The sequence below is a fragment of the Chiloscyllium plagiosum genome, chromosome 24 (genome assembly GCF_004010195.1).
Source record: "Chiloscyllium plagiosum isolate BGI_BamShark_2017 chromosome 24, ASM401019v2, whole genome shotgun sequence".
In the NCBI taxonomy this organism is placed as follows: Eukaryota; Metazoa; Chordata; class Chondrichthyes; order Orectolobiformes; family Hemiscylliidae; genus Chiloscyllium; species Chiloscyllium plagiosum.
In genome coordinates this window covers 24,091,519-24,116,148 of record NC_057733.1, presented here as the reverse complement: position 1 = coordinate 24,116,148, position 24,630 = coordinate 24,091,519, and the positions used below count along the sequence as shown (strand labels likewise).

Sequence of the window (24,630 nt, the reverse complement as noted above, 5' to 3'; positions counted from 1 at the left end):
ACACCTCCAATTTTGGTGTCATCTGCAAACTTACTAACTGTACCTCTTGTGTTCGCATCCAAATCATTTATGTAAATGACAAAAAGTAGAGGACCCAGCACTGATCCTTGTGGCACTCCACTGGTTACAGGCCTCCAGTCTGAAAAACAACCCTCCACCACCACCACCCTCTGTCTTCTACCTTTGAGCCAGTTCTGTATCCAAATGGTTATTTCTCCCTGTATTCCATGAGATCTAACCTTGCTAGTCAGTCTCCCATGGGGAACCTTGTCGAATGCCTTACTGAAGTCCATATAGATCACATTTACTGCTCTGCCCTCATCAATCTTCTTTGTGACTTCTTCAAAAAAACTCAATCAAGTTTGTGAGACATGATTTCCCATGCACAAAGCCATGTTGACTAGCCCTAATCAGTCCTTGCCTTTCCAAATACATGCTCATTCTGTCCCTCAGGATTCCCTCCAACAACTTGCCCACCACGGAGGTCAGGCTCACCAGTCTATAGTTCCCTGGTTTGTCTTTACCGCCCTTCTTAAACAGTGGCACCATGTTAGCCAACCTCCAGTCTTCCGGCACCTCCGGCAAGATGCCCAGCAATCACTTTCCTAGCGTCCCACAGAGTTCTCGGGTACACCTGATCAGGTCCTGGGGATTTATTCACCTTTAACTGTTTCAAGACATCTAGCACTGTAATCTGGACATTTTGAAGATGTTACCATCTATTTCCCTACAGTCTATATCTTCCATATCCTTTTCCACAGTAAATACTGATGCAAAATATTCATTTAGTAACTCCTCCATTTTTTGTCGCTCCACACAAAGGCCGCCTTGCTGATTTTTGAGGAGCCCTATTCTCTCCCTAGTTACCCTTTTGTCCTTAATATATTTGTAAAAACCCTTTGGATTCTCCTTAACTCTATTTGCCAAAGCTATCTCATGTCCCCTTTTTGCCCTCCTGATTTCCCTCTTAAGTATACTACTACTTCCTTTATACTCTTCTAAGCATTCACTCGATTTATCCTGTCTATATCTGACATATGCTTCCTTCTTTTTCTTAACCAAACCCTCAATTTCTTTAGTCATCCAGCATTCCCTATACCTATCAGCCTTCCCTTTCACCCTGACAGGAATATACTTTCTCTGGATTCTTGTTATCTCATTTCTGAAGGCTTCCCATTCTCCAGCCGCCCCTTTACCTGCAAACATCTGCCTCCAGTCAGCTTTCGAAAGTTCTTGCCTAATACCATCAAAATTGGCCTTTCTCCAATTTAGAATTATTCTTACAGATAGCTGAGATCTCCTTACAAGTTTGTTTCTCAATTTCCCTCTGACTATTAGGCATTCCCATCATTCATTCAGCTTCAGCCTCAGGATGTGCACAGAATTGCTTATGGTGTGCTGGGTGAGTGAACAAGACATTACATCAAAAAGAGACTGCATCCTGTACTGAGACCCACATCAATAATGCAATCTTTCAGTGCCTTTTCTTGCAAGAAAGTGCCCTTGCAGCAGCTTTTCAGTGCTAGTTGCTGGCAAACCCTGCAATGCAAGTCTGTGCTTTCCAAGCATTCTGAAGTTGGATTAGAAAGATGTCATAATTGTGGCGAGGGGTTGGGAAATGTCAGATCCCAAAGTCCATGGATGAGGGGTGCATGTGACTGGAGCCATGGATCATACCTTGATACTGAGCAATGTGAAGGCTCCTCAAAGCCAGAGGTGAGTTGAAATCACTAGGTATTCACTCTGATTTTCATGTCAAGAATTCTCAAAATCTAGTTTGTTAGCAGGTTTGGTTAAATGGAAAGCTCAAAATTATTGAGGTGCGATATGTTGTTAATAAGGCATTTAACAAGTGAATATCCCTTAATTGGCAGTTCATCACATGGCAAATGTATAAAAATGCAATGAGTTCCTCCAGATGTCAATATAGGCCTCAGTGGATTTCTCATCTGAATTCTGTAAGATGCTGCCCAATTTCCTAACTGTTCAGCTGTTATAATATCTCCTGATTTAAGTCATTCAGTTAATCAAAAGAGACATGGAGAAATACCCAGCAACATTAACCTCTTTCCTTGTGACTCTGACTGATGAAACAATGTTAAGGGGGCTCTCTGCTGCTGGTTTTTGTCTCCCAGCATTGTGGTCCTTCTTAAGCAGGTCTGCTCTTCTCTTGATGAAGTTGCTGACCTGCTTTCTCACATTATTTGAGAAGTTGCTGATTCCACTCTCTCTTTATGAAACTATTCTCCCCATTCTCCCTCATGTTCCTTGTTTTTCATTTCAGAAATATACTTTATTTATAAATTATCTATAAGTAAATATAACAAATACAAAACAGGTCCATACAGACATTGCAGAAAGTACAGTGGAATTTTGACATTATTCATCTTGTTTCAATCCAGATGCATTTCCTAATCACGAAAAGAAATTATTTATTTTCCCACTAAGGCAACTATTGTATTCTGAACTGTAACAGACCCTCATTATATTTTGGCAGAAAGACTGTGGTCTTTCCTATGCCTTGGTGGCAGCTGCTCCAAGCTCCTCAACATTCAGTGCAGGATCTTAGATGTGCCAGTCTGTAATATTTGATCAAGGTCAACTCTTTGCAGTGGAAGACCAGCACATTTCTGGCAGACCAAAGAGCACATTTCACCAAGTTCTTGGTCCTCCAGGTGCAGTTGATGCTTGTCTCAGTGTGCATTACTGGGAACATCCTGTATAGCACAGAGACCTGCATCATGGAATTGCTTAAGATGAACCTCGAACAAAACCACTGCGTCTCTTTCCAGGCTTGCTCTTGTACTGTTACTGAAGCGAAGGGCCCTCCTCGATATTGATTTTTTTTTTAGGTGTGGTTACTGTCTCCAGGTCATCCTCCCTCTCATTATTGTAAGTGGCGGTGACTGTCTTTAGGCCCTTTCTCTTGCTCCTAGGGCCCTGTAATCTATTCCACATGTTACTTGCTGCCTTTACAATTTCATATCCCTCCACAAACAGATTCTAATCTTTATGCTTACAATTAAGGCCAATTTTTATCATGTACTAATATATCACCTTTAATTAACAGAACTATCCCTCCCCATTTTCCTAGCTCCCTGTCCTTCTGAAATGTCACGTAGTTTTCAATATTCAGTTTCAACTTTTGACTTCTTTTATCTCTGTATTAATGATTAGAGCACGCATATATCTTTCTGTTTGAGCTGTCAATTCACCCATTTTGTTACAAGTTCTATATGCATTCAACTACAGAGCCAGTAATCTTCATTTTACCATCTTTGTAATCGCTGATCTTATCTGCTAGCACCTTCCTAAATTTGTAGGTTCCAATTTTGCCTGCCCTTTTTACTACTTGGTTCTCTTGATTAGTTTTCTCTCCTTAACTTGTTACATATTATCATACTTGATCCCTCAGTCCCGCAATTTAATTGGAAGCCCTCTCTACCACACTAGTCCTTCTTCAAGGACAGCAATTGCCCCTCCCACATGGTCAATGATGTCCTCCAGCACATTCCCTCCACTTGCCGCACCTCTGCCCTTGAACCCCACCTCTCCAACTGCAGCAAGAACAGTAGACAATAGACAATAGACAATAGGTGCAGGAGACAATAGGTGAGCCTGCACCGCCATGGCTGATCATTCCTAATCAGTATCCTCTTCCTTATCTCCATAACCCTTGATTCCACTATCTTTGAGAGCTCTATCCAACTCTTTCTTAAATGAATCCAGAGACTGGGCCTCCACTGCCCTCTGGGGCAGAGCATTCCACACAGCCAACACTCTCTGGGTGGCTGTGTGGATCCCCCGGTCCTCACCTTCCACCCCATCCGCCACCTACAAACACTATAGATATATTTCCTTCCCCACCCCTATCAGTGTTCTGCAGAGACCATTCCCTCCGAGACTAAATTGGTCCACAAGTCCTACCCTCCACTCCCACTCTCAGCACCTTCTCTTGGTACTACAAGAGGGGAAAACCTGCACCCATACCACCCCCATCACACCCACCCTCCCCCCCAGCTTCATCCAAGTTCCCAAAGAATCCTTCCGCATCCAGCAGAGATTTTCCTCCTCCTCCACACATGTCATCTACTATGTCCATTGCTCTCAGTGTGGTATCCTCTACATCACAGAGACAGGACGCCAACTTGCAGAATGTTTCAGAGAACATCTGGGACACACGCACCAAACAATTCCACCACCCTGTGGCCGAACACTTCAACTCTTCCTCTCACTCCGCCAAGGACTTTCAAATCCTGGGCCTCCTCTACTGCCAAATTATAGCCACCTGATGCCTGGAGAAAGAATGCCTCATCTTCTGCCTTGGGACCCTCCAACCACACGGGATCTATGTGGATATCACCAGTTTCCTCATTTCCCCTTCCACTACCTTATCTCAGATTCAGTCCTCCAACTCAGCACCACCCTCTTGAACTGTCCAATCCCAGTCCATCTTCCTTCCCACCTATCCACTCACCCTCCACTCTGACCTCTCACCATTGCCCCCCCATCTTCATCTACCTATCGCATTCCCAGCTACCTTCCCCCCCAGCCCCACCTCCCGTCCCATTTATCTCTTAGCTCCCTTGGGCCCCCCACAATCCTGGTGAAAAGCTTATACTTGAAATGTCAACTGTCCTGCTCCTCGATGCTGCCTGACCGGCTGTGTTTTTCTAGCACCACACCTTTTGCCTCTGGTCAGTTTGTTAATCTACCCTACAGTCCCAATTTTTTTCCTTAGAAGTTATAAGCATCTCAAACTGACATGCTGAGTTTTCTCCATTTGAATCTTCTCAATTCCTTATCTTCTTCACTTGCAGTCAAAATCCTTTTGTCCCTAACTAAATCAGAAGACCCTAAACTAGAGAAGTTACTGCCTCCTGGTATGAAGTGTCCAGAACCTTCACTCTCCCTAATGTGTTGCAGTTTCTGCAGCCTGGCCTTCAGTTCAATGAATCCCACAGATACTGTTTGCCCTTAAAAGTTTGGTGTCTCGGAGCTCTCACATTCTGCTGGTGCAATACATGATCTGTCCTACTATCTCAAGGTACTGCTACCTGTCCCTGGATCCTCCCTTCTCATATTCTCAGCCGAATCAATTCATCTAGAATTATTTTTCTTGTAAACCTTTTTGATTTTCTGTAAAGAAGAATCTGATTCTGTACTCATGCTGTATCAGCTCCAAAGTAAAAGCTGGTCATTTAGGTTCTGTGATTTCAACATTCCTTAAATTGATTCACTCACGCTGTTATCTATGTCATACATGCAGTCGAACTTAGTCTGTTTTTATAGAAACCAGAGTGCCTGCTAGATGGCTGTGAATAAGCATTCTATGAACTTTGTTTCTCTTGCCATTACTGACACTGCAATTGATACTTTCAATCATCTCATTTACATGCGTTTGTGACTCACCTCTGGAGCAGGTGGGACTTGATCCCTTTGTCATTGCAATTGATACATCACAGCTATTAACTGCAGTTGTGGTCCACATGGTATCTCAATGATTGCAAATTACATCTTTCATTCCTCTGCATGGAATCCCTATATTCTACAGAATCTTCACTATCTTGGTGGAAATTTCCCAAATTCTGTGTAAAGTAGGGGGGCAGGTGTATTATTAGGTGGTTACTAACACACCACCACAATGCCAGAAAAAAAACCTGTCCAATCACCCACCAATTAGCTTATTAAGAACTGACAGGCCAGCATGGATGAGTTTCTCAGTGACTCATAGAACTCAACACATGATGAAAGTCTCCAGAAGCTCAGTCAGCAATGACGTTTCTGGGCCTTCAAGTCTGTCAGTTAACGCCTACTGCTTGGGGAATTCAGTAGCAATAAGGTGAGTACTTCATATCAGCTTCCTAGGGGTCGGGATCTTGGGTCAGAGGCAAAAGCAAAGATGCTGTCAGAGGTTATCCATTTGACCCCAATTCGTGCTTTAATTGCTTCCTGATTGGGGATAATGGTGGCCCCACTCCAAAGCTTGGTTACCATGGTTTACAGTCTGGAAACCAGCCCCATTTCTTGACTGTGAGGATGAAGGTGATCAGGGATGTGATTAGTTGAGGTCATTCTTGCCCAACTTTAATTAGTGAGTTCGTGCGAAGAAACAAATTTTTCACAAAGGCCAACTGATCTGATTACTGTATTTCTCATTTTCACCATCTCCAGAAAAGGGAACGTTGTGCTCTATATTCTGCTGTATTGAAGGTATAATGTCTGTATTATATCACATTCCACTTGTGGAAATTCTGCTTTGCCATCTCCATTTGATTATTATTCCCATTGCCCATTTTAAATCAATCTTTACTTTTCTAATTTCAGATACGAATATGGGAAATATTTGCAAAAAGCCATAAGTTTTCTGCAGGTCTGAAGGAGCACACATCAACTGTGTCATGTATTAAAATTAAGAAAAATGACCAAGAATGTGTAACAGCAAGTTATGATGGTACCTGCATCATCTGGGATATAATGTAAGTCTTTGCAAATGTACTTTTAATCATGAAATGTATGTATCTGTGATGTCACTGCAATGGCCAAATTCAATATTCCTAATTTCATGCTCCTGCATCAGCGGATTTCCTCTTTAAATCATTGCTGTGTACAGCAACAGTAATTTTGAGGCTCCAGAAAATGAAATAATTAAGTACACTGTTGTGGGCTATATTTTTGTGCTTTTTTGTTACATAAAAATAATTGAAATGTTATTTAATTTAATTTTTGAATAATAACAAGACTAATTGTGTCCCTATTTCACAAAAATGATTCTTCAATTTCCACAAAAATATTTCATGAAATAATAATTTAATATAAGTATTATCACTAAACGTTATAAATCTGAAGACCTAGGTAATGTTCTAGGGACCCGGGTTCAAGTCTGGCTATGTCAGGGGACTAATATACTGGCAAGAACATTTGCTAGAGCTGCTCGGGAGGAATGAAACTAGTAATTTGGTGGTGGGGTGGAGCATTTGTGGGACCCAGAGAGATAGTGAGGAAAGAGATCATTCCGAGACTTGTGCAGCTGAGAAAAGAACCAACTAGATTAGATTAGATTACTTACAGTGTGGAAACAGGCCCTTCGGCCCAACAAGTCCACACCGACCCGCCGAAGCGTAACCCACCCATACCCCTACATTTACCCCTTTACCTAACACTACGGGCAATTTAGCATGGCCAATTCACCTGACTTGCACATCTTTGGACTGTGGGAGGAAACCGGAGCCCCCGGAGGAAACCCACGCAGACACGGGGAGAACGTGCAAACTCCACACAGTCAGTCGCCTGAGTCGGGAATTGAACCCGGGTCTCTGGCGCTGCGAGGCAGCAGTGCTAACCACTGAGCCACCGTGCCGCCCACCTAGTCAGGACAGGTATGGACAAAGCAGAGAACAAGATAGGACTGATAAATTAAACTGCATTTATTTCAATGCAAAGGGCCTAACAGGAAGGCAGATGAACTCCAGGCATTGTTAGGAACATGGGACTGGGATATCATAGCAATTACAGAAATGTGGCTCAGGAATGGGCAGGACTGGCAGCTTAATGTTCCAGGTTACAAATGCTACAGGAAGGGCAGAAAGGGAGGCAAGAGAGGAGGGGGAGTGGCATTTTTGATAAGGGATAGCATTACAGCTGTACTGAGGGAAGGTATTCATGGAAATACATCCAGGGAAGTTATTTGGGTGGAACTGAGAAATAAGAAAGGGACAATCACCTTTTGGAATTGTATTATAGATCCCCTAATAGTCACAGGGAAATTCAGAAGCAAATTTGTAAGGAGATCTGAGTTATCTGTAAGAATAATAGGATGGTTATGGTAGAGGATTTTAACTTTCTAAACATAGACCGTAGTGTTAAGGGTTTAGATGGAGTGAATTTGTTAAGTGTATACAAGAGACTTTTCTGATTCAGCATGTGGAAGTACCTACTATACAGAAGGTGCAAAACTTGAGCTACTCTTGGGAAATAAGGCACGGCAGGTGATTGGGGTGTCAGTGGAGGAGCACTTTGGGGCCAGTGACCATAATTCTATTAGTTTTAAAACAGTAATGCAAAAAGATAGACCAGATCTAAAAGTTGAAGTTTTAAATTGGAGAAAGGCCAATTTCAACAGTATTAGTCAAGAACTTTCAAAAGCTGATTGGGGGCAGATGTTCACAGGTAAAGGGATGGCTGGAAAATGAGAAGCCTTTAGAAATGAGATAATGAGAGTGCAGAGACAGTAAATGCCTGTTTGGGTGAAAGGAAAGGCTGGTAGTTATAGAAAGGTGATATATGTCAGGTATAGACAGGATAGATCAAGTGAATCCTTAGAAGGGTAGAAAGGCAGTAGGAGTATACTTAAGAGGGAAATCAGGAGGACAAGAAGGGGACATGAGATAGCTTTGGCAAATAGAGTTAAGGAGAATCCAAAGGGTTTTTACAAATACATTAAGGACAAAAGGGTAACTAGGGAGAGAATAGGGCCCCTCAAAGATCTGCAAGGCGGCCTTTGTGTGGAGCCGCAGGAGATGGGGAAAATCCTAAATGAGTATTTTGCATCAGTGTTTACTGTGGAAAAGTTCATAGAAGATATAGAATGTAGGGTAATAGATGGTGACATCTTGAAAAATATCTATATTGCAGAGGAGGAAGTGCTGGATGTCTTGAAACGCGTAAAAGTGAATAAATCCCCAGGATCTGATCAGGTTTACCCTAGAACTCTGTGGAAAGCTAGGAAAGTGATTGCTGGCCCTCTTGCTGAGATATTTGTATCATCGATAGTCACAGGTGAGGTGCCGGAAGACTGGAGGTTGGCTAACGTGGTGCCACTGCTTAAGAAAGGTGGTAAGGACAAGACAGGGAACTATAGACCAGTGAGCCTGATGTCGGTAGTGGGCAAGTTGTTGGAGGGAATCCTGAGGGACAGGATGTACATGTATTTGGAAAGGCAAGGACTGATTAGGGCTAGTCAACATGGCTTTGTGCATGGGAAATCATGTCTCACAAACTTGATTGAGTTTTTAGAAGAAGTCACAAAGAAGATTGATGAGGGCAGAGTAGTAGAATGATCTACATGAACTTCAGTAAGGCGTTCGACAAGGTTCCTTGTGAGAGGCTGATTAGCAAGATTACATCTCATGGATTACAGGGAGAAATTGCCGTTTGGAACTGGCTCGAAGGTAGTGGTGGAGGGTTGTTTTTCAGACTGGAGGCCTGTGACCAGTGGAGTGCCATAAGGATCAGTGCTGGGTCCACTACTTTTCATAATTTAGAAAATGATTTGGATGTGAGCTTAAGGGGTATAGTTAGTAAGTTTGCAGATGACACCAAAATTGAAGGTGTAGTGCACAGTGAAGATTACGTCAGATTACAACGGGACCTTGATCAGATGAGCCAATGGGCTGAGAAGTGGCAGATGGAGTTTAATTTAGATAAATGTGAGGTGCTGCATTTTGGGAAACCAAATCTTAGCAGAACTTGTACACTTAATGGTAAGGTCTTAGGGAGTGTTGCTGAACAAAGAGATCTTGGAGTGCAGGTTCATAGCTCCTTGAAAGTGGAGTCGCAGGTAGTTAGGATAGTGAAGAAGGCATTTGGTATGCTTTCCTTTATTGGTCAGAGTATTGAGTACAGGAGTTGGGAGGTCATGTTGTGACTGTACAGGACATTGATTAGGCCGCTTTTGGAATATTGCATGCAATTCTGGTCTCCTTCCTATCGAATGATGTTGTGAAACTTGAAAGGGTTCAGAAAAGATTTATAAGGATGTTGCCAGAATTGAAGCATTTGAGCGAAAGGGCGAGGTTGAGTAGGTTAGGGCTGTTTTCCTTGGAGCATCAAATGCTGAGGGGCGACCTAGTAGAGGTTTATAAAATCATGAGGGACATGGATAAGGTAAATAGACAAGGTCTTTTCCATGGGATTGGGAAATCCAGAACTAGAGGGCATAGGTTTAGGGTAAAAGAGACCTAACGGGCAACTTTTTCAGACGGAAGGTAGAGCGCGTGTGGAATGGGCTACCAGAGGAAGTTAGGGAGGCTAGTACAATTGCAACATTTGAAAGGCATCTGGATGGGTATATGAATAGGAAGGGTTTAGAGGAATATGAGCTGGGTACTGGTAGGTGAGACTGGATTGGGTTGGGATATCTGGTAGGCATGGATGGGTTGGACTGAAGGGTCTGTTTCCGTGCTGTACGTCTCTATGACTCTATGTCAGATGATAGAATGTGAATTCAATAAAAACTGAAATTGAGAGTCTAATAGTGAATTTGGTTGACAAACAGTTGTTTACTGTCGGAAAATTCATCTGGTTAACTCATGTCCTTTTCAGGAGGAAACTACAGTTCTTCCAGGTCTGGCCTACATGTAACTCCAGATACACAGAAATGTGGTTGACTGCACAATTCAGGATGGGCAATAAATGCTGGCCCAGCCAGTGATGCCCACATCTTATGAATGAATTTTTAAAAAGTAATGATTTGACATCACTAACTGCATCCAACTGACTGTCTTGCATTGATTGCATGTTGCTTACTGAATACAGTTGACTGGTTCCTACATCCATTTGCAACAAAAAATGGTGCAAAATGCGTCTTGATGCAGCTGGAACATCGACTTCATGCTGCCTGATAATCTTGTTGATTTTAGTGTGCAGCCACCACAAGCCTTGCTAGATGCACCAGCAGGAGGCCAATATGACTGGTTGGCACCCATAAAACTACACTGCACTGCTTAAAGATAATTTTCACCTCTTAAAATAGAAACGTATTGTGGATGTAACTGGTCCTGGCAGTCATGCCGGAAGAGATTTTAACCTGAGAGACATTGAAGCATGGCTCATACTGCCCAAGATTGTTGAAACACTGTTCTAGACTGGAAAGCAGGAGAGAGTTTGTAAGAGAAGGGGAGAAAGACCAAGCAGCCCTCTAGCCACATGTTCAGAATGGATTGGCAAAAGATACTTGGGAGTCAAACCACAAAAATCTGGATGCATTACTACAAGAAATTCAATGAGCGTACATGAGCAGTCAAGGTCAGCATATAGTACTGGCATGGAGAGAGGATTGGCTGAATGGCAGAAGACAGAGATTGGAGATAAAGGGGTCTTTTTCAGGATGGCAGCCAATGACTTGTGGAGTTTTGCAGGGGTCAGTGTTGGGACCACAATCATTCACATCATACGTTAATGATCTGGACAAAGGACGAAGGGCATTGTTGATAAATTTGCATATGAATCAAAGATAGGTGGAGGGACAGTTAGTATTGAGGAATGATAGCTTGTCATTTGACGATCAGTTGAGGACTTTGGGTCTATACCCTATGGAATTTAGAAGGATCACATTTAAACTTACAAAATACTGAGAGGGCTGGATAGAGTGGATGTTTCCACGAATAGTAAAATATTGATACCTGAGGGCGCAGCCTCCGAGTGAGAGGACCAGTTTAGAACTGGGATGAGGAGGAATTTCTTCAGGCAGAGGGTAGTGAATCTGTGGAATGCATTGTAACAGAAGGCTATGGAGATGAAGACATTGAGTGTATTCAAGACAGAGATGGATAGGTTCTTGATCAGTAAGAGGATTAAGTGTTACAGGGAGAAGACAACAGAATGGTGTTGAGAAACAAAGCAACCATGATCAAATAGTGAAGTAGACTCGGTGGGCTGAATGGCCTAATTCTGCTACTATGCCTTATGGTCTTATGAATATTCAAATGTCATTTCCTACCATCTGAACCATGCGCCTCAGCTGCTGCTCAATTTACAACACCTCCCCCTCAACCTTACTACTTACCTATTTAAAAGCTCCATCAATCAGGACTCTTACATAATATTCATTTACTCCACCACATATTTTAAAACTTTCACCTTTTAAACATTATCCTTTTGGATGGACAGGGCTTTTAAATTCACAACCAGGCTTCTATTGGTCAGGGCCAGGAAATGGAGTTCATTTTACTGCATGTTTCGAAGATAAGGCTTAGTTCTGTTTTAATTGCAATTTTAACATGGTGCAAATGGGTAGTTTTTGAGTGATCTAAAATACACATAAACTGTACAGATTTTGAGGATTTATACATTTTAGATGGTTAAAAACTTAGCCACTGGACTTTCAAATTAATTGTTAAAAATTAGTTTCTCGCACACCTTTTGACTCATTATGATATAGTTATTTTCTTTGCAGTTATTAAATGAGTTTCTGATCTTTCTAACATGCATTGCAGGACTGCACCACAGCATATCCAGTCTGGAGTTGAGAAAATTGCAGTCTAGGCGGGAATAATCCCTTACGTGATGCTTAATTGGTCATAGTTGACGACTTAAGATCCTCCATTGGCAGCTGGGTGGGAAAGCCAAGAATGGTGGAGGTAGGAGGATGCAGGGTTCTGTAGTGCTACCACCGTGACTTCATCAAGTTGCCTTTCTACCTCCAGAACTCCTCACCTCCAGTACAAGTAGGTTGCATCCTATGTGGCAGCCATGACACTGAAAAACCATTTGGAGGAGCTTCAGACTGGTGTATCAGACAAAAATAGTTGACCTAGTAAGGGTGAACAGTCATCAAAGAACAGATGGAGGGAGAAAGATGGGAGAAAATAACCTATCACTGTACATGGCTTTCTTCAACCCTACAAAGGTCTTTAACACCATCAACCAGAAAGTATTATGGAGTGTTCACCTCTGCTATGGCTGCACCACAAAGTTTGTACCATTCTTTGCCTGCTCCACAAGACATTAAAGTCATGGTAATGACAAATGGTTCCACCATCAATCCATTCCCCATTGCGTCATCACCCAACACTGTTCTAGGTCTACCTAGCTGAAATGCTTCACCTCCCCACTGACAAGGTCCCCACTTAGAGTGGAACTAACCTACAGAACCAGCAGAAATGATTCAATCTCTACCACCTTCAAGGCAAAACCAAAGGCATCCACCTAGTGTCATCAATCTGCAAGACTTGGATGATGTTTGCATATGTACAAACTCAAAGGACAAACTCCATACTGTCATCGGCACCTTGGGTCTCATCCTGAACATCAGCAAGACAAAGGCCCTCCACCAACTTGGCCTGGCATTGTGGAGCAAACACCACCAACAAACCCCCCCCGCCTCCACAAACCCTGATCATCAAGGTCCACAGGGAGACCTTTGAGAACTTCCAGTAAATTCCATTAAACACCTCAAGACTTGCTGTCAGGAAAAGGTGGAAGCCAGGCAAAAACAGCGCAAGGAGCACACTGCCACACCAATGCTCCACCCACCACTGCCCACGACCACCTTTTTGCCCAAGTGTGGCATAATCTTGGGAAGTAGATATTAATGAAGAGATCCAGCACTGCCTCCAGTGTAGTAATAATGTTGAAATCTCCATGTTGAAATCAAAATTCCTGCAGACACCAAATCTGATGCTGTGATTCTATTTTAGGTCAGTTGTGATAGACGAATACTAATAGAGTGGAATAATCTGTGCGCAGTCATCAAAGATAGCTTTAGCTCTGCATGAAATAGGGGGATAATAACTGTATTTGAGGAACTTGTAAAATAAGAAACTGCAAATATTTTGAATTGTATAAACCACTAGTTTTTAAGATTGCATTTACTTGAACGAACTTGTATTTATATCATGCCTTTCATGTCCATAGAAGATCTGACAATGCAACACAGCTATTAACTGTACTTACTGTTGTGATATGGTTAGCATAGGGTGCTTATGGCACAATGGTGGTATCCCTACCACTGAGCCAGAGGGCCGGTTTCAAGTCCACTTGTTTAATACTGTAAAAGAGTAAATGTGTTTTAGAATGTAATAACATTTCTGAACAGGTTGACGAAAAAATACATCTGTAGATAAACATGACAGACAATTTGTATATATAAATACTTTACAGACACTAATGAGATGAGGGATCAGATAATGCATTTTAATGAGGTTAGTCAAAGAATAAATATCTCAAGATCTCCCTGTTCTTTTTGAATAGAACCTAGGATCTTTAACATGCACTAGAAAGGGTAGATAGGCTTCAATTGAATTTTTTTTCTGGAAGATGGCATTGCCAACACTGGAATGGAGTAGAAAGTTTCTCTCTAGGCAGTGGTGAGATGCCAATTGAGGAGAATTATTGCTTGTTAATGCTTGTTGATGACCCAAATTGATTCATTAATATTCAACTTTCTACCTTGCTAGCTTCTAACTTCTTTGGTCTTTCTATCTTGCCAAACAAGCTAGACATTGAGAAGATGTGATGTAGAAACCAGAGTGGGTACCTGGCAGTTCAACTCACTGCTTGATCTGAACAACCTTCATGTTGCATACTATCAAACAGCATCTCAGGGCTGAGTACACTTCCCCACACAGTGAAACATGCTGCACCCTCATAACCGTGGATATGTCTCCATCATCAATTACTTTGAGGCTCAGCTTGTGCAGTAACTTGGAGGTTTTGCTGTGACTGAGTGACCAGTCAATGTCATTGAGAAGTGAGTGCACTCTGACACTGCACCGATCTTGGACTTACATCAAATGTTACAGGTGAAAGGGTTGCTGGCCTTGCTCAAAATATCCACTAAGTGGTTAGTTGCTCTGGGAACAACACATGGTAAGATGGGGCTGGAATCAGATGTGAGAGACGTCATAGGGCACTGTAGGTAATTAATGCAGTAAGTTTGGTTATATCCGGTGAGAGACCTCACTAGGTCTCACAATGAAAAACCCTACAAGAACTTTGACTGAACTGGAACTTAGCGAAAAAAAAATTCTGTCTCATGTTTAAATTGAGGCAAATACACCTGAGAATTTGTGTTCACCCATATCTACCAGCAGATGGTGGTATTGGCTTTAAAATGTGAACTGCATCTGGATTGGTTCTGTGTTTGGAGAAGTCCAGTGCCATGTTGTGAGATTGAATCATTGTCAAGATTTTCTCAATTCTCATCATGATTCATTTGGAACTAAGTTACATAGATGAGAAGCAATGCCTTTTCAACCGTAGTTTATGCTTATTTTCAAAATTTCACTGAGTAGCAGCACATAATTGATCCACAATATAACTGACAACAAATGCAAAATTATATTAAAGATTTTGTATGTGATATATTATCCGAAGATGCTACAGACAGGTTTAATTAGAGAAATAATGATGAATTAGTTGGGGTAACCAAAATTCAAAAATGGTATTAAAAGAAGAGAAGGAGGTAGAAAGATGGAGGTGTTTGGAGCAAATTCCAGATCATTTAAGTCTAAGTGGCTGAAAGTACGGCTGTCAATGGTGGGATGACATGATTAGGCAATGCACAAGTGGTTATCTTGGTGCTAAATTTAGAGAACCGAAACCAGAGGATACTTAAGCTAAATAGAAAAACTGCAGCTAAGAATTATTAAGAAAGAAAAGACAATAAATGTTACAATGAAATAACAGTGAAATGCTTCTTGTATCCTACTCAGAAAAGCATGTCCTCTTGAAATCATAATGCTTGATGGCATCCTTACGATTTATGATACTTTGATTCTATTTCAGAGATCAGATGTGATAGTGAGGCACAAAGAAGATAAAGCTATGTGCAAGGTCATCAAAGATAGCTTTTACTTATTCAAAACTATGTCTTTGAGAGATAGTATGTTTGAAGGTGGGGAGAGTTAGTAGCTTGGGATTGTAACATTAAAGGCACAAGATGTTCCAATGCTACATTTGACCATGTCCAAGAACAAAGATAAGGATGAGTCAGTTGTCAGTGAGAGTTGTTTAGGAATAGGGAAGAAGCTCTTTTCAGCTAAAATGCTGCATGTTGGCTATCTCAGTACAGATGAACCTTTGGGAAAGCTGCTTGATAGTTCTCTCTGCTGAGAAGGTGGGGTTCTGGTAAGCCCTGGAGCACTTATCAGCTCAACAGAGTTGAAAAAAAACTGTTGGAGAAGATGTCAGTTCAATGCAACTGAAGGAGACCCACAAGCAGTACTTATTTGGTGCAAGTGAGAAAGATTGAGTTGCAGAGATATTCTGAGGCAGTGGTATTCATTGAAGTTTGGTTTAGTTAAAAGTTGAGATTGTCTCTTGCAAGCAGACTAAGTTGGAGCAATTTTGTGAAGGAGGCATTGTTTTAATAAGATTTTGAGACCCACAGTGTTACTAACATTTGGGTAAATTGCTGAGAAATCTGTGGGATCTAACTTGACCATATCTGCTATTTGATGTTTTATGATGGGGAGTTCAACCACAGTTTCTGTTATGTTTACCTTCTGTTGATTTTGAATTATAGACTGAGTTTTATCTATTGTAGATCATTTTAAAATTCTAACTTTGTTCTCAGTTTGTTTGTTTAAAAAGATATATTGAATCCCATGGCTTTATCATGATAGCCTAGGATTTCAAACTTTGTCTACTTTAAATAGATCAAGTGTCTCATTTAGGATCATAACATTGAAAAGTTATCATTTTTCAAGGACTGCATATTAAAATCTTATATGGAGGTCATACTCAAAATATGCACCCCATGTTGAGCACAATATGACCAAATAACCTGCTGATACTCAAAGGTTACAGTCTATCACCTGAATATGAATGGGCGGATGAGCTGTAACCTAGTATGAGAATCTTTGGGAATAAAGGGAGAAATTGAAGTGGGTGGGACATGGAGCATTTTTGTTCACCTCTGAATTGGGAACTTTGGCCTTGGCTTTGAAAACTACTGACGATTATTAATCTCTCTAAATTACATTTTATCTCTTATAGACGCTATGCAAGAAATCAAATGATTTTGGCAAATACCCTTTTTAAGTGTGTTTGTTACCATCCTGAGGAATATCAAATAATAACTAGTGGAAAAGACAGGAAGGTAAGAAGAATTGTACTTGAAGACTTTTTAATACTTTAACAATAAACATATATTGTTCAGCCAATAATCAACATGACAGTTTAAGAAGATTAGTGCCATTCTGTTGTTCACACGCAATACAATCAAGTTGTATTAAATGTACAATCTATTTTTTTTAAATGTTATTCTAAGGGAGGATTTGGGATTTATTTCGCTAATGAAAATCTCCAATTTTCTTTAGCGTGACAAAGCTGTAATAGCATAGAAGGAGATTATCTGTCTTATCTGTGCCACCTCTTTGAAAGAGCAATTCACCTAGTACCTCCCCTTGAGTACCCCCCTTTAGCACTGCATACTCTTTCTTTTTAGATAACAATCCAGTTCCCTCCCAAATGCCTCAATTGCACATGTCTCCACCAGATTCTTAGGCAACATATTCCAGATCTTAACTACATTCTTTTTCAAAAAAACTTCACCTCATGTCACCATTGTTCTTTTGCCAATTGTCTAATCCTGTGACCCCTTTCACTACTGGCAGCAGTTAATCTATTCTGTCCACACCACTTGTGATTTTGAATATGTCAGTCAAATCTCCTTTCATCTTTCTCTTCTCAAAGGCAAACAGTCCCAACTTTTCCAAATTTATCTGCGGAAATGAAGTTCCTCATCCTGGAACCATTCTCATAAATCTTCCCTGCACTTTTCTAATACTTTCACATATTTCCTAAAGTTTGGCTTAAGAACTGGGTATAATACCCCACTTGAAGCCAAATTGATATTTAGGACAATTTTAACATAATCTCTGTTTATGCACTTAACAGCCTCCCAGATGTAATGATTGCAATGAGGTGAGCCAGGTGGATCTCACAGAATATGAATTTGCACCAGATTAACAGCACCAACCTGCAATCAGAGAAAGATAAGAACAGGAGTGTGTTTTAAAAAAAAGCAGAAGTGTCAGACTGTTCACTCTGAGAGCTGGCTGTGAGAAAGCTGGATCAGTTTGCCACGTGTAAATGACTTGGTGATAGGATACTGGCCTCTGTGGACGTATTTCACTCTGTGCTGTTCTAACCTGTGTCCCTGATAATAGTAAATGCTATTGTATGTTTGATTAACACCTCTCTCAGCTTGTCCTACCGCTTTCGATGACTTATGCTTATATGCATCCTGATCCCTGCAATCTTGCATCCTCTTTAGAATTATACATTTTGTATTATATTGCCTGTCTCAGTAACATGCATCAGTTCACATTTCCCTGAACTGAATTTCAGCTGCAACTTGCCTGTTCATTCCTCCAGCTTGTGCATGTTCCTTTGAAGTTCTATGCCATCTTTCTCATAGATCACAATGCTTCCAAGTTTTATTTCATCTGCAAATTTTGAATTTCACTCTTTAGACAAAGGTCTAGTTCAATATTTATCAGGAAGAGCAAGGATCCCAACACTGACCGTGCGGAACTCAAGCACAAATCTTCCTGCAATCCAAAAAATGTCAATTAACCACAAATCTGTTCCCTGTTACTGAACCATTTTCACATCCATGTTGCTGTTGTCTTTTTATTCCATGAGCTATAACTTTTCCCTCAAGTCCGTTGTGTGGCACTTTATCAGATGCCTTCTGGAAGGCCAAGTAAATTGCCTCAACTGCATTACCATCATCAACCTTTTATTACCTCATCAAACCACCTGAAATGAATTAAACATGAGTTGCCCTTGACAAATCTTTGCCAACTTTCCTTATTTAATCTACAGTTGCCCAACAGTTTATTGATTTTGCCCCAGAATATTATTTACAGATGTTTTCCTATCATCCAAAATGAATTAACTGACTAGTAGCTTCTGAGCTTGTTTTCCATCCTGCTTTGAATAAGGGCGTAACATTTACAGTTCTCCAATTTTTTTTTGTACCATTTTGGTGTCTAAGGAAGCCTGGAACATTATGGTCAGTCCCAAGAATCAGGAATGATATGTGCCTCCCTTCTCATTGACCTGGAGACACACGGTTGTATAGTTTTCTCTTGAATACATTCAGGAACGCCTGCCCCTCTTTGCACTTTACACGACTACTATCCATACATAGATAATCAAATCATTTCATTCTAAGTACTCACTTAATTTTGCATATTTATTCATCTATACAGTGAATTTCCCACTGTCTAGTGGAATATAGACACTAAAAATGTGAATTTCTTTGGTTCTCGCCAAATAGATGACCTCTCTTGAATACTGCCATTATAATCTTAATCATTACTACCACATCTACTGCTTTCCTCATTTCCAATCTTCCCTATGCCTCTTGTATACAGAAATCTATAACACTAAGGCCTGCCTATCTTTGAGTCAAAAAGCGTGGCACTGAAAAAGCACAGCAGGTCAGGCAGCATCTGAGGAGTAGGAGAGTTGACGTTTCAAGCATAAACCCTTCATCAGGAATGTGAGAGGGGTGGGAGGTGGAATGGGCTGAGAGATAAATAGGAGGGGTGTGGGGCTGCGTGGAAGGTAGCTTGGAAGGCAATAGGCAGATGCAGGTGGGGAGTGATGGTGATAGATGGAGCGGATGGACTGGTGCGACAGTTCAAGAGGACGGTGCCGAGTTGTAACTGCAACATTTCCCCACAAATGTCTGTACATGTCACTTGCCCAAGTATTCATACATATACACACTGACCCAGATATAAAGTTTTTTGCGTCTACCTGTGCCCTGAATCCATCTAATAACTTATTATTTCCTCTTAGCCCATTCCTATCAAACGTGGAATTGTTCCCACCTTGAGCACTGCCTATTGGTCTAACCATGCATCGTATTTATCTTTTCTCTTTCTCTTTCAACCCCTTTAGAATTTAAGTCATACTCAAACGTTCTAGTTAACGTCCCTCTAAGGATATTTATCTCTGTCTGGTCGAGATGCAACCTGTCTATCCCTTTTTTGAATAGGTGCCTTTTGCCCCAGACTTGGTTGCACAGCCCTAAGAATACTGAAGTCCTCCCTCCTTCACCATCTCTATGCCACATATTGAGTTTTTACCACCTTGCTGTTTCTGTTCTTGCTAGCATACAGCACTAGGATCAATCCAGAGATTACTACTTCTAAATTCTTATTGTTTAACTTCCTTTACTTTTTGAAAGTCTGACCATAGGATCTCAATACCTGTCCTCTCTATGTCTGTGGTACCATGTGTATGGCAATTTCTAGATCACTCCTACACCTTGCTGTATGATACTGTGCTTTGTTAATCTCACACCTGCACCATGTGCCAACAGCTTATATGGTGCATACTGTATGTGCAGCAAGCAAGCAGCCATTTTGCAAAGTCTTAGGGGAATAGTTGTCACCAATGTCCATGGAGACAACTGACAGTCAGGGATCCTGGTCGAGGCAAGTGGACCATCCTTAGCTTGAACATCCAAAATTCAGAGGGAGCAAGCAGAGTGGAGGGCCAGACCACCTCTGGAGTGTCCTGGAGAGGAGGCTTCTGAGGGGCCTCAGTGTGATTGCTCTTCTGACTGGGTGCATCCTAACACCATCCCATCTCCTTGTGAGAAAGGGACACCGACAGTGAGCACTGAGCTCTCCATTCACCTGTTACCATACTTTTGGTCATGTGGACCAACAGCTGGGGCAGTGGACTACAGGTCAATGCATGTAGCCAGCAAACACTGAAGATTTTGGACTTGGCTTTCCATGGCAGCTGACATCCTAGCCATGGAAAGCCAGATGATTAAGTTCTCATTGCATGGCTGCGGTCCTGCACCATCTAGGCTCCGAAAGCCATTGCCTCCCACATACCTGACTGTTGCATCTGTTCCTCTCTCTGATTGCCAACACCACAGGGTTGCCTCATTCTTGAGAGTGAGTAGTTCCCTTTGACATGGAGGGCAGTTTTGGAATGCCAATGTCCAGTGTCCAGTGGACTTTTAAAAGATTAAGAGCACCAGGGATCCCAATTTTGTTGCTATCTGGTGAGTTGTATGTTCTTCTGTTAACATCAGGTGATAGAATGAGACTAGAATTGGGTCAGAGGGATGCCAGAGGTGGGTTAGGTAGTTAATGAGGCGAGTTTGGATAAAGATGGTCCGAGATCTTGCTAGACCTTGGAGAGAGAATCCCTCCATGCAACTTAACAAAACTGACACTTAGCCAAAAAACCATAAGATTCAGCCCATGGGCATTGCATTTTTATCGATATGTGAAGGAGTCCTTCATCGTGTAGGTGAAAAACCTGCTCAAATCTAGTGATAGCAATTCTCCCATTTGATCAGTTCATGTTGGTGTAGAACCAGCCATAGATGCTATAAGGTTTAAAGGAACATCATATTATGCGTCTTGTCAGCCCACATATATGCGAACACGTCTGACTGTGAGGTTGAACTTTATCGCATATATCACCTGGCAGCTTGTTGTCTAAATGTCAACTAATCAACACTCTCCTCTCCTATAGTTTAAATGTTGCTTTTCTCCTTTATTAGTATTCTTGTGAATTGTCTTGATGAGTGCAAGATGAACATTTTCAGCAGAATGTGTCTTGTTTTTCAGCAATCCTCAAGTTATGTCCTACCAAATGTCTATTACTTTTATTATATATAATGTGGAATCTCAAAATGTCAATAGCTGATTATATTTTTCTCCATCCTTCCCTTTTCCTAAGACAATGATCTCAGATGTAATTGCACAAGTGTTGTTTTTCTTCTAAATTCCTGAACATTGTTAACTAAATACTTGACAATAAGTGTCAGCTAATTTAGCTATACATTATCCTTGCCCAGCAATAACAGACAGAAACTTTTAGACGTGGTCACAGGGGTTGGGAGGTCATGTTGCGGCTGTACAGGACATTGGTATAGGACACTGTTGGAATATTGTGTGCAATTCTGGTCTCCTTCCTATTGGAAAGATGTTGTGAAACTTGAAAGGGTTCAGAAAAGATTTACAAGGATGTTGCCTGGGTTGGAGGATTTGAGCTATAGGGAGAGGCTGAACAGGCTGGGGCTGTTTCCCTGGAGCGTCGGAGGCTGAGGAGTGACCTTATAAAGGTTTACAAAATTATGAGGGGCATGGATAGGATAAATAGAAACAAAGTCTTTTGCCTGGGATCGGGGAGTCCAGAACTAGAGGGCATAGGTTTAGGGTGAGAGGGGAAAGATATAAAAGAGACCTAAGGGGCAACTTTTTCACACAGAGGGTGGTACAGGTGTGGAATGAGCTGCCAGAGGAAATGGTGGAGGCTGGTTCAATTGCAACATTTAAGAGGCATTTGGATGTGTATATGAATAGGAAGGGTTTGGAGGGATATCAGCCGGGTGCTGGCAGGTGGGACTAGATTGGGTTGGGATATCTGGTTGGCGTGGACAGTTTGGACCGAAGGGTCTGTTTCCATGCTGTACATCTCTGACTCTATGGTCATGAGCAAAAGCCAAGAATTGCTACTATTATCCTGGGTTAAAATCAGAAAACTCCATTAAAAATTAGTGATCAAAACAACAATCTTCCTGTTCGGTTCTTCCTGAATAAATGTGCTGTCTTGAACCATTAAAAAGAATCTAGACTCATTACAGTTTTCAGCATTCCGTCCCCTTATGATATGTTTGATGTTCATTTGGGTTTTGTTTTAGAACAGTGGATTTTTATTAGATCATTGAACTGAGATCGAGTCATTGTGGCTGCCAATAAACTGAGCTCTAGATATAGTTTGGTCTCTATACAAGTTATTTCGGTTCCCATAGTAACTGTTCCAAGACCTTTTCAATAATGATAACCCTCACTCATTGGAGAAAATGTAATGATACAATGTGTGAAAGGAGCATTCTTAGAGTATTGGCAAAACAGCGTCACAGTTCTTTCGCCATTTTCTCTTTCAAGCAACCCCCAACAGAGAGCTGAGAATTACTGGATTTAGCATTTTATTTGAAGGAATAATTCATCTACCAATTTTAACTATTGATTGATGATTTTAAGTAATCTCCAAAGCCTTATACATTTAATTATGTTCATTTGAAACTTATATTTTATGTAAGATGCTTTACATGATGATTCTATTATTGTTTGTGCCTTTTTCAATTATTTGCTTCATAAAATGCTATTAATATGCTGACATCTTGATGTTATCTGTGTAGAATTTTACAGTGAGAGGTGGTTACAATTCCCTGCTACACAGGGAGATAATTTGAACATCTTGGTTTCGTGTAGCTCAAAACTAATTTTACCTGAACCACAATGAATCACGAAGGTCCAAAATTTATTTCCTGTGGAAATTTGTAGACCATTGAATTTGCAAGTTTTACAATAAATTTCTGTTATGGTGAAATACTTCAAACATTTGTGATGCTTCTGAGATACTGAAAATCCTCAGCTTACATGATGACTCTGCCCACAGTGCAGAAGATCAGTTTACACATGTTTCCTCCTAGGCTAATATTGATTAATACAGAAACTATGTGGCATAGGGGTATTGGTAATTTTCTGTTTGTGTCTTCCTTCAGTTGTAGCCTTGGACTATTTTGTAGTAGTACTATGCTCAGTGCCATCAAGACAAAAATCTCTACAACCAGCCACTGAAGCAGCTCTCCACTGATAAGAACAAGAATAGGCTATCTACTGAATTTGTCCCATCACTTACTGATATCATGGCTAATCTGTTAGCTAATTTTATTTAACTGCTATTTTCCCTACATTCCTTAATTATTCAGGTTAACAAAAAGCTATCAATAACAAACTAAAATCTACGGTTTATGTAAATTCAATTTCCAAAAGAAAATTTCACACTTATACCACAGTTTGCATGTAGGCGTGTTTCCTATCATCACTGCTGAAAGGTCTGACACTAACATTTAGATTTAATTCCCTGATCATATGGGGCAGAATCCTTTCTGAGTCTGACTAATGTTGTCGATAACAAGATTTGTGACAGAATAAGGTGAGAAGTCTGGCAAGGTCTGTTTCCACATTGGGAGCAACTTGCTGCATCATTTATTCGTTTGCTAAACAGTGAGATGAGTTTCTCATTGTGCAGCAGTGAATTGCTAATTAAGTGGCATTCAGCTTGTTAAATGCTGTATCAACTCAAATCACTTCATTAATATTCAGTTTCCTATTTTAGCAAACTCTCACTGACCAAGCTAAACATCAGGAATCCTTGCTGAGGAAATCAGAGTGCACACCTGGCGGACTCAGTTCACTCCTCTCTTTTGAGGAGCCTCCATGATGCTCTGTACCAAACTGCAATTCATGGCATGAGCCATGGCCACCAGCCACACAGAGCCTCAGTGTGATTGCTCTTCTGACTGGGTGCATCCTAACACCACTTGAACATAAGAACCTAATTTTTGTCAACCTCTTGTGGCCAACATTTCACCTCTCCTGAACTCTTACAGGTTGCTTAGGATGTACAGAATTTTATTGGAATGAGCACTGGTAACCAGCATTGAAAGGCTGCTGGAGGGACAGGAACCTAGCCCAGGCTCCATCTCAGGGCTGCTCACTTGCTCTCTTTTCACTCACTTATTCAGTTCTTACCTGCACACTTTGCAACATCCATGCTTTGCTTTGTCTGCCTTGCCATCCCATATTCATTTGTATGTTGGCACATTAGCCAAAGACAGAGGCTGTCAGTACTGCTCTACTGATGCTTTTTTGCACAGAAGCACACTGAGTCTGCTTATATCATGCTTGTCATTTGGGATCCTATATGTGAGGTGGAAGTACAGAGGTATTTTAATCAACAATCTAACACCTACATTATGTTTCAGCTGCGTAAGTGGCAAGAATCCTTCACATTTATTCAACTAAATGGAAAGTGGCTGGTGGCTAGTCCTCACTCCAGTCGAGGTTG

The 24,630-nt window shown here is 41.1% G+C and overlaps 1 protein-coding gene across 1 annotated transcript in view; it reads left to right on the top strand.

Annotated features, from left to right (window-relative positions):
• cfap52 (cilia and flagella associated protein 52) overlaps window positions 1-24,630 on the top strand; it is an 82,299-nt gene that overhangs the window by 40,084 nt on the left and 17,585 nt on the right. Inside the window, exons 11-12 of the mRNA XM_043714591.1 lie at window positions 6,328-6,479; window positions 16,720-16,822. Of these exons, the coding sequence (XP_043570526.1) occupies window positions 6,328-6,479; window positions 16,720-16,822 (255 nt within the window). The remainder of the gene's footprint in view (window positions 1-6,327; window positions 6,480-16,719; window positions 16,823-24,630) is intronic.